The sequence below is a fragment of the Lynx canadensis genome, chromosome B2, assembly GCF_007474595.2.
Source record: "Lynx canadensis isolate LIC74 chromosome B2, mLynCan4.pri.v2, whole genome shotgun sequence".
Classification (NCBI taxonomy): domain Eukaryota; kingdom Metazoa; phylum Chordata; class Mammalia; order Carnivora; family Felidae; genus Lynx; species Lynx canadensis.
In genome coordinates, this window is record NC_044307.1 from 54,616,070 (window position 1) to 54,629,910 (window position 13,841).

General features: G+C 37.5%; 1 protein-coding gene across 2 annotated transcripts in view; it reads left to right on the forward strand.

Moving 5' to 3' along the window:
- The window catches only part of BEND6 (BEN domain containing 6), a 64,460-nt gene extending 52,132 nt beyond the window's left edge, over positions 1–12,328 (forward strand). For both annotated transcript variants that reach the window (XM_030315752.1, XM_030315753.1), the window contains 4 exons: positions 800–1,020; positions 3,306–3,498; positions 4,351–4,487; positions 11,120–12,328. In XM_030315752.1, the coding sequence (XP_030171612.1) occupies positions 800–1,020; positions 3,306–3,498; positions 4,351–4,478 (542 nt within the window). In that variant the 3' untranslated portion in view covers positions 4,479–4,487; positions 11,120–12,328. The remainder of the gene's footprint in view (positions 1–799; positions 1,021–3,305; positions 3,499–4,350; positions 4,488–11,119) is intronic.
- The last annotated feature ends 1,513 nt before the right edge of the window (positions 12,329–13,841 follow it).

Below are 13,841 nucleotides of genomic sequence, written 5' to 3' on the forward strand. Positions count from 1 at the left end.
AGGAACAAAGAGAACATTCAGCTGATTACCAAAATTCATCTTTAATATGTGAAAACATAGTTTAGAATTATGGCAATAGATTTTTATTAATTTGATGAAATTTGACTCCTTGGAAAACCACACACAAGCATCATTGAAATGTTATTTTAATAAATTTAAATAGAAATGGTTTATTTTACTGGTCACTTAAATTGGCCTGATATATTGGGAAGGTGATTGATAATAGAATCAGTAATGTCTCCAAATGAGATTTAAAACTTCCAGATAATACTATTAACGATTAGAAAAAAAGAATCAACTCTTTAATTCATTTTCATTATTTTATAATTCATTTAGTTATTTTAGTTATGAAGTAATGCATATATATTTTTTTAAGTTTATTTATTTATTTATTTATTTATTTATTTATGAGAGAGAGAAGGGAGAGACAGAGAATCCTAAGCTGGCTCCACACTGTCAACACAGAGCCCAACATGGGGCTTGAACCCACAAACCATGAGATCATGACCTGGGCCAAAATCAAGAATCAGACGCTTTACTGACTTACTCACCCAAGCACCCCCAATAACCAAATAATATTACTATTATTAAGCCATTGTTAAATTAAATAATAAAAAGTGAGTATGTCCCAATCACTTTTCTTGCCATGCTTAGTTTCTAAAAGTAGAAAATGTTAACAATTTGTCCCACCTATTTCTATACACGCAATATAATATACGTATACCACAATAAAAAATAAGAATACATGCCCCTGTTATTAAAAGTATTTGTAAACTGTTACTTTTTCTTGCCATTTTAGTGTTACCACAGGCAGTCACCCAGTTTGAAGAATTGGTTGGTATGGCAGAGGCCCTACTTAAGGGTGGAGGAACTATGTCTACATCTGCGTCCACCCTCTGGAGAGCAACAAACAACTCCTCACCAGATTCATTTGCCTCAACATGCAGTAATTCTAATTCTAATTCCAGTTCACCAATTTCCTTGAAGGCTGAAGAAGAGCATCATACTGATGAGAAACAGGTGAGTTGGAATACTCGCCCTTTCTTTTTCTGGGATATAGTAAATACAAAAATTAAAAGAAGACTACAAAATGATGGAGCTCCTGGCTGGCTCGGTCCCTGGTCCATGGACTCGCTTTGAGTACCATGTTGGGTATAGAGATTACTCAAAAATTAAATCTAAAAAAAAAAAGACTACAAAATAATCATTGTTTTATCAGATAACTTTAGGTAACTTTAGGTCATGACCATAACACTGCAATTACATAAAACAATTTTTTTACAATAAATCAAGACAACATTTGTTTCACAAATATCCAATTTAGAAAACTAAAGTCAAATTGTGGTCAATGATGAGGTTATTAAACTAGAAAACTCTTTTTTTTAAGTTTATGTATTTATTTTGAGAGAGAGAGAAATGCAAGTGGGGGAGGAGCAGAGAGAGAGAATCCCAAGCAGGCTCCAATGCTGTCAGCACAGAGCTGGATCCAGGGCTTGAACTCACAAACCATGAGATCATGGTTTGAGCCAAAGGCGGATGCTTAACCGACTGAGCCAACCAGAAAACTCTTTTTTTTTTTTAATTTTTTTTTTCCAACGTTTATTTATTTTTGGGACAGAGAGAGACAGAGCATGAACGGGGAAGGGGCAGAGAGAGAGGGAGACACAGAATCGGAAACAGGCTCCAGGCTCTGAGCCATCAGCCCAGAGCCTGACGCGGGGCTCGAACTCACGGACCGCGAGATCGTGACCTGGCTGAAGTGGGCTGAAGTCGGACGCTTAACCGACTGCGCCACCCAGGCGCCCCAACCAGAAAACTCTTAAACCAGTGATAGGTAACTTTGCATTAAGGATTACAAAATTACATCATTGGGAGAAGGTAAATTTCAGTCTCTGCATGCTGAATAAACATAGTTCTTTTCCTACTTCCCTAATTTCTCTTCATCAAGTAACAGAAGCTGAAAAGACAGAGTTTCATTAGAATGAGGTATCAGCTTTGAAAATATGCCTTCCAGAGCAATAATTAAATACTACCAATCTAACATTGAGAATATTTGAATCTTGGTATATCAGTTTCTTTTTGCTATATAACAGAAGACCACAAACTTTGTGATTTGTAATAATACAAATGCATTATCTCAGAGTCCTATAGGTCAGAAGTGTGGTAAAATCAAGGAGTCAGCAGGTGCATTCCTTTCTGGAGGCTCTATGGAAGAATCTGTTTCCTGCTCATCTAGATTATCATAGAATTCAGTTTCTTGTGGTTGTTGAACTGGGTTCCCGTTTTCTTGCTGACTACACACTGGAGTCCATTCCCATTTCTACAGGCAACCATATTCCTTGGTTTGTGGTCCATTCCACCATGACAGGCAAAGCCTCTCTCACTCTTCCACTCTGTCCTCCTTCTTCTGCATTTTTTTCTTAATATTTATTTATTTATATTTGAGAGGTGGGGGGAGCATCAGAGAGAGAGAGAAAGAGAGAATCCCAAGCAGGCTCTGCACTGTCAGCACATGACCTGAACCAAAATCAAGAGTTGGACGTTTAACCAACTGAGCCACCCAGGTGCCCCCTGCATCTTTTTTCTGATCCACTCTTCTGCCTCCCTCTTCTGCATCTAAGTGCTCTGTGATAAAATTGGGTCCATCTGTATAATCCAGGATAATTTTCTCATCTCAAGGTAGTTAACTTTAATCACGCCTACAAAGTTGTTTTTCCCTTATAAGGTAACATATTCACAGACTCCAGGGATGGGGGTATCTTCAGTGGGCCATTATTCTGCCTACCACATTTAGTAGGAGGTGTTGGGGATGGGACTCATTCTTAAACCATCAAATCCAGATCACATACAAGAATTTGTATGTACTCTGGGACAAACACTACATAAATATTGGGAGTTATATCAAAGATAACATTGAACTTGAACCCCTGAAATGTAAAATACATATTAAAAGTAAATTCATCACCAGGGTGCCTGTGTGGCTCAGTCAGTTGAGTGTCTGACTTCCGCTAGGGTCATGATCTCACAGTCCGTGAGTTCGAGCCCCTTGTCGGGCACTGTGCTGACAGCTCAGAGCCTGGAGCCTGCTTCAGATTCTGTGTCTCCCTCTCTCTCTGCCCCTCCCCTGCTCATGTTCTGTCTCTGAAAAATGAATAAACCTTAAAAAAAATTTTTTTAAAGTAAATTCATCACCTTAAAGAACGTTAATTGTGTTTTCTAGTGTGTCTTAACTCAATCAGTAATATATTTCTGCAGATACTTTCCTTTTCTTTGTTCAGGTTCAATTATTATTTTGTATTTTTTAGTTCAAGATTGAAAAATGGCAGATTGCCCGTTGTAACAAGAGCAAGCCTCAGAAGTTTATTAATGATTTAATGCAAGTACTTTACACGAACGAATACATGGCCACACACAGCCTGACTGGCGCAAAGTCCTCTACTTCGAGGGACAAAGCTGTAAAACCAGCTATGAATCAGAATGAAGTTCAAGAAATCATAGGTGATAATATAATTGTAGTACATTGTCACATTAATTTGAAATTCTTTTATCATTCCAAGTTAAGTCATCGTTTCATGGTCTTTTTGTTGTTTATTTTTCTATGAAAGGAAAATCTCAAGATAGCCTAAACCTCTTATTAAATATGGTATATTTTGCAGAAAAATTTTATATTAAAGCAGTCATTAAAATAAAACTAAATTTTATTTCAGTGACATGTTTGAACTTTTTAAATTCATAGCTTTAGAAAAATGCTTTTCAAAATCCTTTCAAACAAAATTTCAAGTAGCAGTTTATATCTTATTTTCTGTTTCTTATCTTGGTTGTAGATCCCTTATCTTTTATGCTAGAAAAATAGAGGCTAATTTCCTATTTATGGTTTTTAAGTTAATGAATCTCCTCAAATATAATAATCTAGATTACCAAATAATTTTTTTTGCAAATATCAAACAAATTTAGGAAATCACTGAATCTGAGCTCTCTGTATTTTAATATACCATTTCTTAGCTACAAAAGGATCAGTCAGAATCTAGTTGTTTCAACTGTTTGCTGGGAATGGATAAAAATAAATTCCTAACATTGTGGAGCAAGGGGATCTAGAGTTAAGCACAAGTAGCAAGGTTAAAATTGAGTGGTACCATAGGAAGACATAGACCTTCCATATCTCTTGCTTTGCTTTGAAAACCCTGCCTATATACTCATCTATTTAAATATCTCATGGGTGTTTGGGCTGCCTTTGCAAAGTGGAGACAAAAGTATAATGTGAATTGTTTGATGTTTTATCTCAGTTCATACCTTATGATGCAAAGGCCTCAAAAAGTGTTTTTGTGTATTTGTTGTTGTTGTTGTTTACAGGAGTCACAAAACAGTTATTTCCCAACACAGATGATGTTTCAATTAGGAGAATGATAGGGCAAAAGCTAAACAACTGTACCAAGAAGCCAAATTTAAGCAAAAATCTGAACTCTCAGGATATTAAGTAGATCCTTTTGGTAAGTCTGCTCAATCTTCACAATCCTCTCAATGGGGCCAAAAGATGTAATACTTTTATCCCTGGAGTAGATTTCCGTGAACACTCTTCTAGAGAATACTAGTGGCCTGTGAAACACTAATAGGTATTCGTGGGGGTGAAGGTGAGGATGGGGAAGGGGATTTCAATTTGGGAAATGCTAAGTTCAGATACAGATTTTCCTTTCCCAGAGTTTCTCAGCATATTTTATACTCTTTAAAATGCCCAAGTGCACCAGAAATCTCTAAAATGGAGATAGAGTATGAGTGGTTTTCAAATGTGTTTTACTGAGAAACTTTTCTTTCTTTTTTTTTTTCACAGAATGTATGTTAACTTATGAGTGGGGGTAGAAAGGAGCCAGAGGAGGGACACTTGATAATTTAAGAATTGTTTCTCTAGAACAGGGGAGACACAGACCCCAGGGAGATCTCTGAGATACATCAATGGGACTGAACTTACAACTCCAAATAGTGGTTCATGCACCAACTACTGGCTGGAAGTCCTGAAGGGTCCCCTCTGCCATCCTTCCTTCTGCTTCTCGCTGTCTTTAAATCTTTAAATCAGTTGTTATAGTTTGTATTTGTTTGATAAGGATTTTTACCAAGATGTTTCTACTATGCTAAGAGAAAGAATTATTGCTAGTGAGTTTTGAAGGAAATACACTTCATGATCAGGCCCTGCCCTTAGGCAAAACTGTTCAAGTGGAATTTTGTGTTTGCTTTAGCAACCCAGTGTCCCAGCTGGTTCACTTGTGCTCAGCTTTCCTCTCCATTATTTTGATGGAAAATATGTGGGAAAAAATGCAGTATTATGTTTTTAATATTTTTTGATAAACAGAGGTGTATGGGAAATACATGAGGGCAGGTTTTTCTTCCATTTTCTTGACTTCTATCTTTGACTTTGACTTTACTTGTTCTCTGCCTAACTCGAGCCACCTTTGACACCATTTTATTTTGCCTTTATTTTCTGTCCGTGTTTTAAATGGGATTTGGGCCATGTGTAATGCAGTAATTCTCCCCACCTATCCTCCACCCTGACTACTACCCTCACCACCTTTGATGGCCCCTTACTATTTTGCTATATAACTGAAGCCTCACTCTGATGAGGGTCAACAATAGTTTCTCTTCCTTAAAAACAAAACAAAACAAAATAAACAAAAAACCACTTATAACGACTGCAGGGGGTTCCTTCCCTTGGCTCATCCATACTGGTAGACTGACTTACAGATTTATAAAAGATAGGATATTTGTATCCTTTTTCTGATGAAAAATGTCAGTAGGCTGTGAATCCCACAACTTCCCAGTTGGGAAATAATTGCTTAAATGAGCCCTTAGAACTGCTTGTTTTGACATGAGGCTACCCAGTTATCCAAGTAGCTAAGTTCCCTTGCTAAATGCCATGTAACCAGAACTCCAAGGGTCTGCTATATAGGGCTACCTTTTGGAGCACACAATTATATTTCAGAGCTGTGCATAGTATTTCAATATCCCAACTTCTGCCTTTTTAATGCCTCAGCCTGCCAAGGGTAGGCACAAAACTCAACTGTGACTAACAGTCAACAAAGTGTTAAAGAAATTAAAGCTAAAAGGGTTTTATATCAATTTTGCTTGTACTTGCAACCCAGTAGTACTGTTATTAATCACCTGACTATGGCAATGATTAAAATAGAAAAAAGGAACAAATCTTTTGCTAAGAACACAGCATGTTCTGGTGCCTTCTGGGCCTGAGCCTCACTTTGTTGACAACTTGCTTGGAATGGAAATGTGCATGTTTTGAATCAGAGGTGGAGATTAACCCTAGAATGGAAAAAATTTTTTTAATTGGCAGGTATCTTTCATTTGAAGTATAGCTAAATCCAAATTAATTGGCAGGTAATTAATTTAATTGGCAGGTATCTTTCATTTGAAGTATAGCTAAATCTAAATCATTTCAAAAGGACTGAGAAAACATGCTGGGAAAGACAGGGTCATATCAAACTTAATTTAGCCATGTTTCATGAATAAGTCTGATATAGCACCATCTAGTGGAATGCTGCTTTATTTTTTTCTTCTTGATCATTTAACAGGAAGGAGCCTGAAGATGACTGCACTTACTCAGGCAAACCATACTCCCTCCTCATCCCACCCCCAAAAGTATTCTTTGGAAAAATAACTTTCTTTGCATTACTATTAGCAAGGCAATATGCACTGCAAAATCATGTAGACTTCTACAAATTCCTGTGCATCCACAAAGCCCAGCAACCCCCACCCACGGGCCCTGTGGTAGACCATGCCCTCCACCCAGTACTGAGTGCAAGGTTGCCACTGGTGGCTTGGATTTGAAACAACTGTTTCCTAGATAAGATTTATATCTGAGAGGATAGGCCCTAAATTCCACCGTTCTTCCCTTTTTATCTATTCTCTCTCACTCCTATGACTGCCCTCAAGTTCTACAGCGTATGCTTTGCCAAGAGCTTTATGTTGCCAACCTTTCTGGTCTCCCTCCATTTTTTTTCTTTCTAATAGGAACTGAGGCAAATAAGAATTACAGAATATTCGGGGCGCCTGGGTGGCGCAGTCGGTTAAGCGTCCGACTTCAGCCAGGTCACGATCTCGCGGTCCGGGAGTTCGAGCCCCGCGTCAGGCTCTGGGCTGATGGCTCGGAGCCTGGAGCCTGTTTCCGATTCTGTGTCTCCCTCTCTCTCTGCCCCTCCCCCGTTCATGCTCTGTCTCTCTCTGTCCCAAAAATAAATAAACGTTGAAAAAAAAAATTAAAAAAAAAAAAGAATTACAGAATATTAGCATATTGCCTCTATAACATCCCACTAAATGGTCAAACAGCCTTCTCCTGAAATTTCCAAAGCTGCCTCAGCCTGTATAATCTCCACAATAACATTACATATGCATTTATTATAACTTAAAGATGATCCAATATAGCAGTGCTCAAATAGGATGGGACAGATTTTTGTCCCCTGCCTCCCAGCTAGGAGATACTTGAAAATGTCTGGAGATATACATCATTGTCACAACTGGATGATACTACTGGCATCTAGTGGACAGAGCCACAGATGCTGCTAACCATCCTACAAAGCACAGGACAGTCCCCCTCATGACAAAGTATTACCTAACCCAAAATGTGAATTGTGCCAAGATTAAGAAATCCTGGTCTAAAATGATTTCTTTACTTTGCAGATAAAGAAACTAAAGCCAAAATGAAGTTAAGTGAATTGCCAAGATGATCTGATTAGTAACTATTAGAAAGGCAACACGAACATATAGTTCTTTGTATTTTTTGAAGAACCTTTTCTTAATCATTTTTTAAATTTGAGTGTAGACACAAAATGTTACATTACAGGTGTACAACATAGCAATTCAACGAGTTTATATATTATGCTATGCTCACCCTAAGGGTAGCTACCCTCTGTAACCATATGACACTATCACAATACCATTGACTATATTCCTTATGCTGTGCCTTTTATTTCCATATTTATTCATTCCATAACTGGAAGCCTGTATCTCCCAATCCCCTTCACCCATTTTGCCCATTCCCCCCAGTCTCCCCTCTGGCAGCCATCAGTTTGTTCTCTGTATTTGCAGGTATAATTCTGCTTTTGTTTATTCTTTTTATCTTAAGATTCCACATATGAGAGAAATCATATGGTATTTGTGTTTCTCAGCCTGACTCATTTCTCTTAGCATAATATTCTCTAGGTCCATCCATGTTGTCACAAATGGCATGATTTCATCCTTTTTATGGCTGCATAATACTCCTGTGTGTGTGTGTGCGCATGTGCGCGCACACACACACACACTATATCTTCCTTATCCATTAGTCTATTGGGCTTTACAACGTTTTTTTTTGTTTGTTTGTTTTTTTTTTTTATTTATTTATTTTTGGGACAGAGAGAGACAGAGCATGAACGGGCGAGGGGCAGAGAGAGAGGGAGACACAGAATCGGAAGCAGGCTCCAGGCTCTGAGCCATCAGCCCAGAGCCTGACGCAGGGCTCGAACTCACGGACCGCGAGATCGTGACCTGGCTGAAGTCGGACGCTTAACCGACTGCGCCACCCAGGCGCCCCTAGTCTATTGGGCTTTTAGGTTGCTTCCATATCTTGGCTATTGCAAATAATGCTTCAGTAAACACAGAGGAGCATATATCTTTCCAAATTACTATTTTCATTTTCTTTAGGTAAGTATCCAGCAGTAAGATTATTGGATCATATGGTATCTGTTTTTTATTTTTTGAGGAAACTCCATACTGTTCTTCACAGTGGCCGTACCAATTTACATTCCCACCAATGGCGTGTGAGGCTTATTTTTCCTCCACATCCTTGCCAATGCTTGTTTTTCTGGTGTTTTTGATTTTAGTCATTCTGACATGTGTAAGATAATGAATGTCTCACCGTGGCTTTGATTTGCATTTCTCTGATGATTAAATGATGTTGAGAATCTTTTCATGTGCTTATTGACCATCTGTATATCTTATTTGGAAAATTGTCCATTCAGGTCCTCTGCCCATTTTTTTAAGTGGATTGTTTGGGTTTTGTTTTGGTTTGGTTTGGTTTTTGATGTTGAGTTGTATCAGTTCTTTATATATTTTAGATATTAATCCTTTATCAGATATGTCATTTGCAAATATCTTCTCCCATTCAGTACGTTGCCTTTTTGTTTCTGTTGATGGTTTACTTCCCTGTGCAAAAGCTTTTTATTTTGATGTAGTACTATAGTCCTTTGTATTTCTTATTGCTCTAGTCATAGTTCTCCAGAGAAACAGAACCAATAGGATGTATATAAAGAGACATTTGAAGTAATTGGCACACACAATTGTGAGGTGTGGTGAGTCTGAAATCTGCAAGACAGGCTAGCAGGCTAGAGACCCAGGAAGAGTTGATGTTGCAGTCTTGAGTTCAAAGGCAGTGTGAAGGCAGAATTCCTCCTTCCCCAAAAAACTTCAGCCTTTTCTCTTAAGGCTTACAACTTACTAGGTGAAACCCACCCATATCATGGAGGATAATCTGCTTTACTGAAAATCTACTGCTTTAAATGTTAATCCCATCTAAAAAATACCTTTATGGCAACATCTGGACTGGTGTTTGGCCAAACAACTGGGTATCATAGGCTAGCCAAGTTTACATATAAAATTACATGTTTTAGGGTCAGAAAGTCTGGTTTTGAAGACTGTTCCACTTCTTAATAAATGTGTGGCCTTTGGAAAGTCACTTGAACTCTCTAAATATCAATTTATACAGGGATAATACTACTACCTACCTAGGAATGGATTCAGGATTTGTGGGACCTAAGGCTTAATAGTATTTGGAGAACTCACTTTAAGAAATACAAAATTATGAATACACAATCAGCTAAAATTCCACAGAGGCTCCACATCCAAAGTGGGGCTCAAACTTATGACCTCGAGATCAAGAGTTGCATGCTCTACTGACTGACCCAGCCAGACGCCCCAAAATGACATACTGTTTAAAAGTTAACAAATTTCTCAAATATCACATAATGTAGGGGAAATTATATAATATTTTTACTAACAGCTCTATAATACTTTCATCCTACTTTGTTTGAGTTGCATACATGTTGATTGCCTCTTCATTTGACAAGTTTATAATAGCCTTTTCTACAGAAAGAATAAAAAAATAATTTAGACTATCCTCTAGTATAGTAGATTAAAAATGTATTTTTTTTCTTTTTGACATTTTTAAGAGTTTTCTTTCAAATTCTTAACTCTTTTGTAGCAATATAAATTTTAGGATTGTTGTCAAATTTGGGGAAACCTCTGTTAAATTTCTATGATACCTGAGCTATAAGATTTCAGGGCATTTCAAGCTTTCTATGGAGTGAGTCCTCTTAGACATTCTTTGAATTGACCATAGTCATATTTTTGCTAAAGGATACTACAAACTGGAATGGCCACCATTAATATAACTACAAATCGGAGACATGACAAAGCACAAAAGGATATCCCAGTCAATCCGTGGTAAAATCCCAGAAATACCCACTGCCACCCCATGGTTACAATCAGAGAGAAAATATGGCTAAGGGGCAGTTGAAAGGGAAAGGCAGTGGTCTCAACTGATTATAGTCGAAATATCTAACTTTTGCAAATTTAACAAAAATGAATAAACATGTGAACATATTGGAAGGCACTCATGCAAGCAATCTTTATTAACTTTATAGTAATTCTGCCTCTAACCTAGCTCATTTGGTTTTTGTGACTTTTGAAAGAGGTAAACCAGATTTGGGGAATTGCCTGCTATTTAACCAGTCAATAAATGTTACTGAAGAATGACAAACAGAATTGGTGATAATTTTTTTAGGATGATTGATGGGTATGTGGGGATGGTTCATTTTACTTTGTGGATTTGAAATTTTACCCAATACAAAGATTTTTTTAAGTCATTTGAGATAAAAATATATGTAAAATATTTTAACTGTTGTCTATGCTGGAATTTCTCTGAATAGATGATAAAATAATTTCTAAGTCACCTCAGTAGTAATAGTTCCTATTAACAATTTGTATTTTTAGGCAAAAATTTATAGTAGGCACAATAACTCATACCACTGTTAAAAGCACTGTAAGAACTCTAACATAAATTTGTTTTTTTGAAATTTGCTTTCTCTAGGTATTGTAGGTATCTGAAATAAAACATCTTCAGTTTTGAATCTAACATTGGATTTTGTTGGAGAATCTGCAACCTCCCTGGCAGTGAGCACAGAGAGACATGGTGACAGGCTGGGAGATGTCTGGAATATCGCTGGCTCTCGATGGAGCAACAAGCTTGCTGAAGAAGCTGCATGTAGATTCCACCATAAATATCAGTGATGCATCAAACCAGAGAATTTCTAGTAGTCAAATAAGCATGCAATATGGTTTCTTGGAAATATGCATTTTCCTGTCCCCAAACGCTTCTCTGCACAGCTAACTTAACACAATAGAGCTCTTACCACAGCAACAAAAACTTCAACCCCTACGATTTGTCATTGTCCTAAATAATCAGTCACTGTACATTTATTATAGCCAATGACTTCCCAGTTTAGTGTTTGGATCTTTAGCAAAAGCGCATGCTTGGAAAAGTAAATAGTAAATAATCAATGTATATGAATGTGAGGACAGCAAAGTTGGTCTAAAATTTGATGATCATATCTAACCAAGTAATGGTGTTTTCACAATGAAGTTACAGGGTTATTCTTCCCTGTTACCTAAAAATGTATAAAACAGGAATCCGAAAAAAGTGAAAGCAACAAGACCTTTTTATTTTAATATGAAACTATTCCACTGCACTCCTAGGAAAGAAAGATACCCAAGTTTTTGTGACTGTTGAAACAATGTATTGATTTCAGAAAAATTTTTCTGTTTGTTCACATGCTTCTAACTTTTTATTGCCCAAAGTATATTAAATACAGATGTGTAATATAAAACATAAACATCATCTAAAATATCCTATATAAGATATTACATCATATGTATTTGGTTGGTTTTATTGCTACACTCCTTAGTTTTAACTGGTTTGATTCCATAGTATCGGTAGAAAAAAGAATTGAAAACAAAATCATATGGGATGGATAATCACACAAAAAGAAAAATACCATTTTTTAAATGAATGAAAGATAAAACATTCTTCATCAAGAGGCTTCTACTTTGATGTCAGGTTGTCACACATGACAACTTTGCAATGACAAGCCATGCTTCTTCAGTGTACAAGGTCATGTTTAAAGTTGGAAAAGAGGATGCATATAATAGTTGGAAAGTTCAGAGTTGTGGACCCAGGGAACATTCCATAATGCTGCTTGATAAAAATTGTGGTCGTACAAAATAAATATGATAAAGGAAATAACTTATGTTAACGTTTGCTACTTTTACTTAAATATAAATAAATCCCATTGAAAACATAAAAAGTATTTGCTTGTTTCTTATTAATGTATAAAATCCAGGGAAAAAATCTTTTTCTGGGCTGATTTTCTGTTGTCTTCCTACATGGAGATGATAGTTTCCTTAAGATTTTTACTTAGTAGATGGAACACTAAAAAAGAAAAAAAGAAAAGAAAAAAAAAATTTTACCTTGTAATGGAACGTGTGGTCAGTGTCTTCATCTGTTCTATGACATCATTTTCCTGTAAATGTCTTTGATGCATTTGTAATTTTTGTAGCTCTTTTCACATTTTCTCTTACAAAATCGTTGTGCTGATGTTCTGCCATAGCCTTTCTTCAACATTAATTTATAATGACATGGTTTTTCCTGGTCCAGCTTTTGCAGGTGAGTTCATGGATGGTGGAGGGGCCAGGGTTCCCTGCCAGGCGTCAGACCTTTCAGAAGCCCTCTTTTCGCAGTCACAGAGACCACAGATTCCAGTCAGCATGGCTCCTCTGACAAGATTTTGTGTAGCCTTCCTCCCTTTGGTCCTCTGACCCAAGCTGAGTCTGAAAGGATTTCTGTTCCCAGTCCTGCATTCCCAGGCCCTTCACCAGCAGCAGCAAACAGGACAGAGCCCTTGCACTTACCGATGAGCCCTTGACCTTCATGGAGTAAGATTCTGCTGGATCTTTCTGAGATGTGCTGTTAGGAGCCCTCTCAGATAGAAACTCTGTGCATTTTCTCTGCATCCCAACTTGTGATTTCTGCTGAAGCTCAGCTTACGTTACCCCTCAGTTATTAGATTTATAGGCTATAGAGTTTGCATTTCTGGATGAGTTTCTCCTTTCAGGAAGTATGCTTTGCTGCTACTTTCTGAGGCCTGCTACTCATAAGGGGCCTTGACATTGATTGTCCTTGCATTTTCTGCACAATTTAACCTTTAATAGCAACTTTTAAGCCCTTGGTTTCTGCAGGTATCATCCATTGCCTGTTTTGCTAAAAATAGCAAGACAGGGCACCTGGGTGGCTCAGTTGGTTAAGCAACTTGGTTTCAGCTAGGGTCACGATCTGGCAGCTTGGGAGTTCGAGCCCTGCGCTGGGCTCTGCACTGACAGCGCAGAGCCTGCTTAGGATTCCCTCTCCCTCCTTCTCTGCCCATCCCCTGCGTGCACATGCTCATATGCTCTCTTTCTCTCAAAATAAATAAACAAACTTAAAAAAAAATAGCAGGACAGAGTGTTTTGCAGGTGTTGGTTTTTTCCCTCCTTGTTGCTTTATTTGATTTCTTACAGTAAGAAAAAGGTAAATAAGGCTTACTTGGATGTTCTTACCAGAGTTACATCCATTGTTGCCACTGTAGGATTGCTGGAAGAATTAAATTCATCAAGTTAAATCTGAATCAGATTAACAACAAATTTTTTAGTATATCCTTTGCAATATTTAAGATATACTTACACTTGGGGCGCCTGGGTGGCGCAGTCGGTTAAGCGTC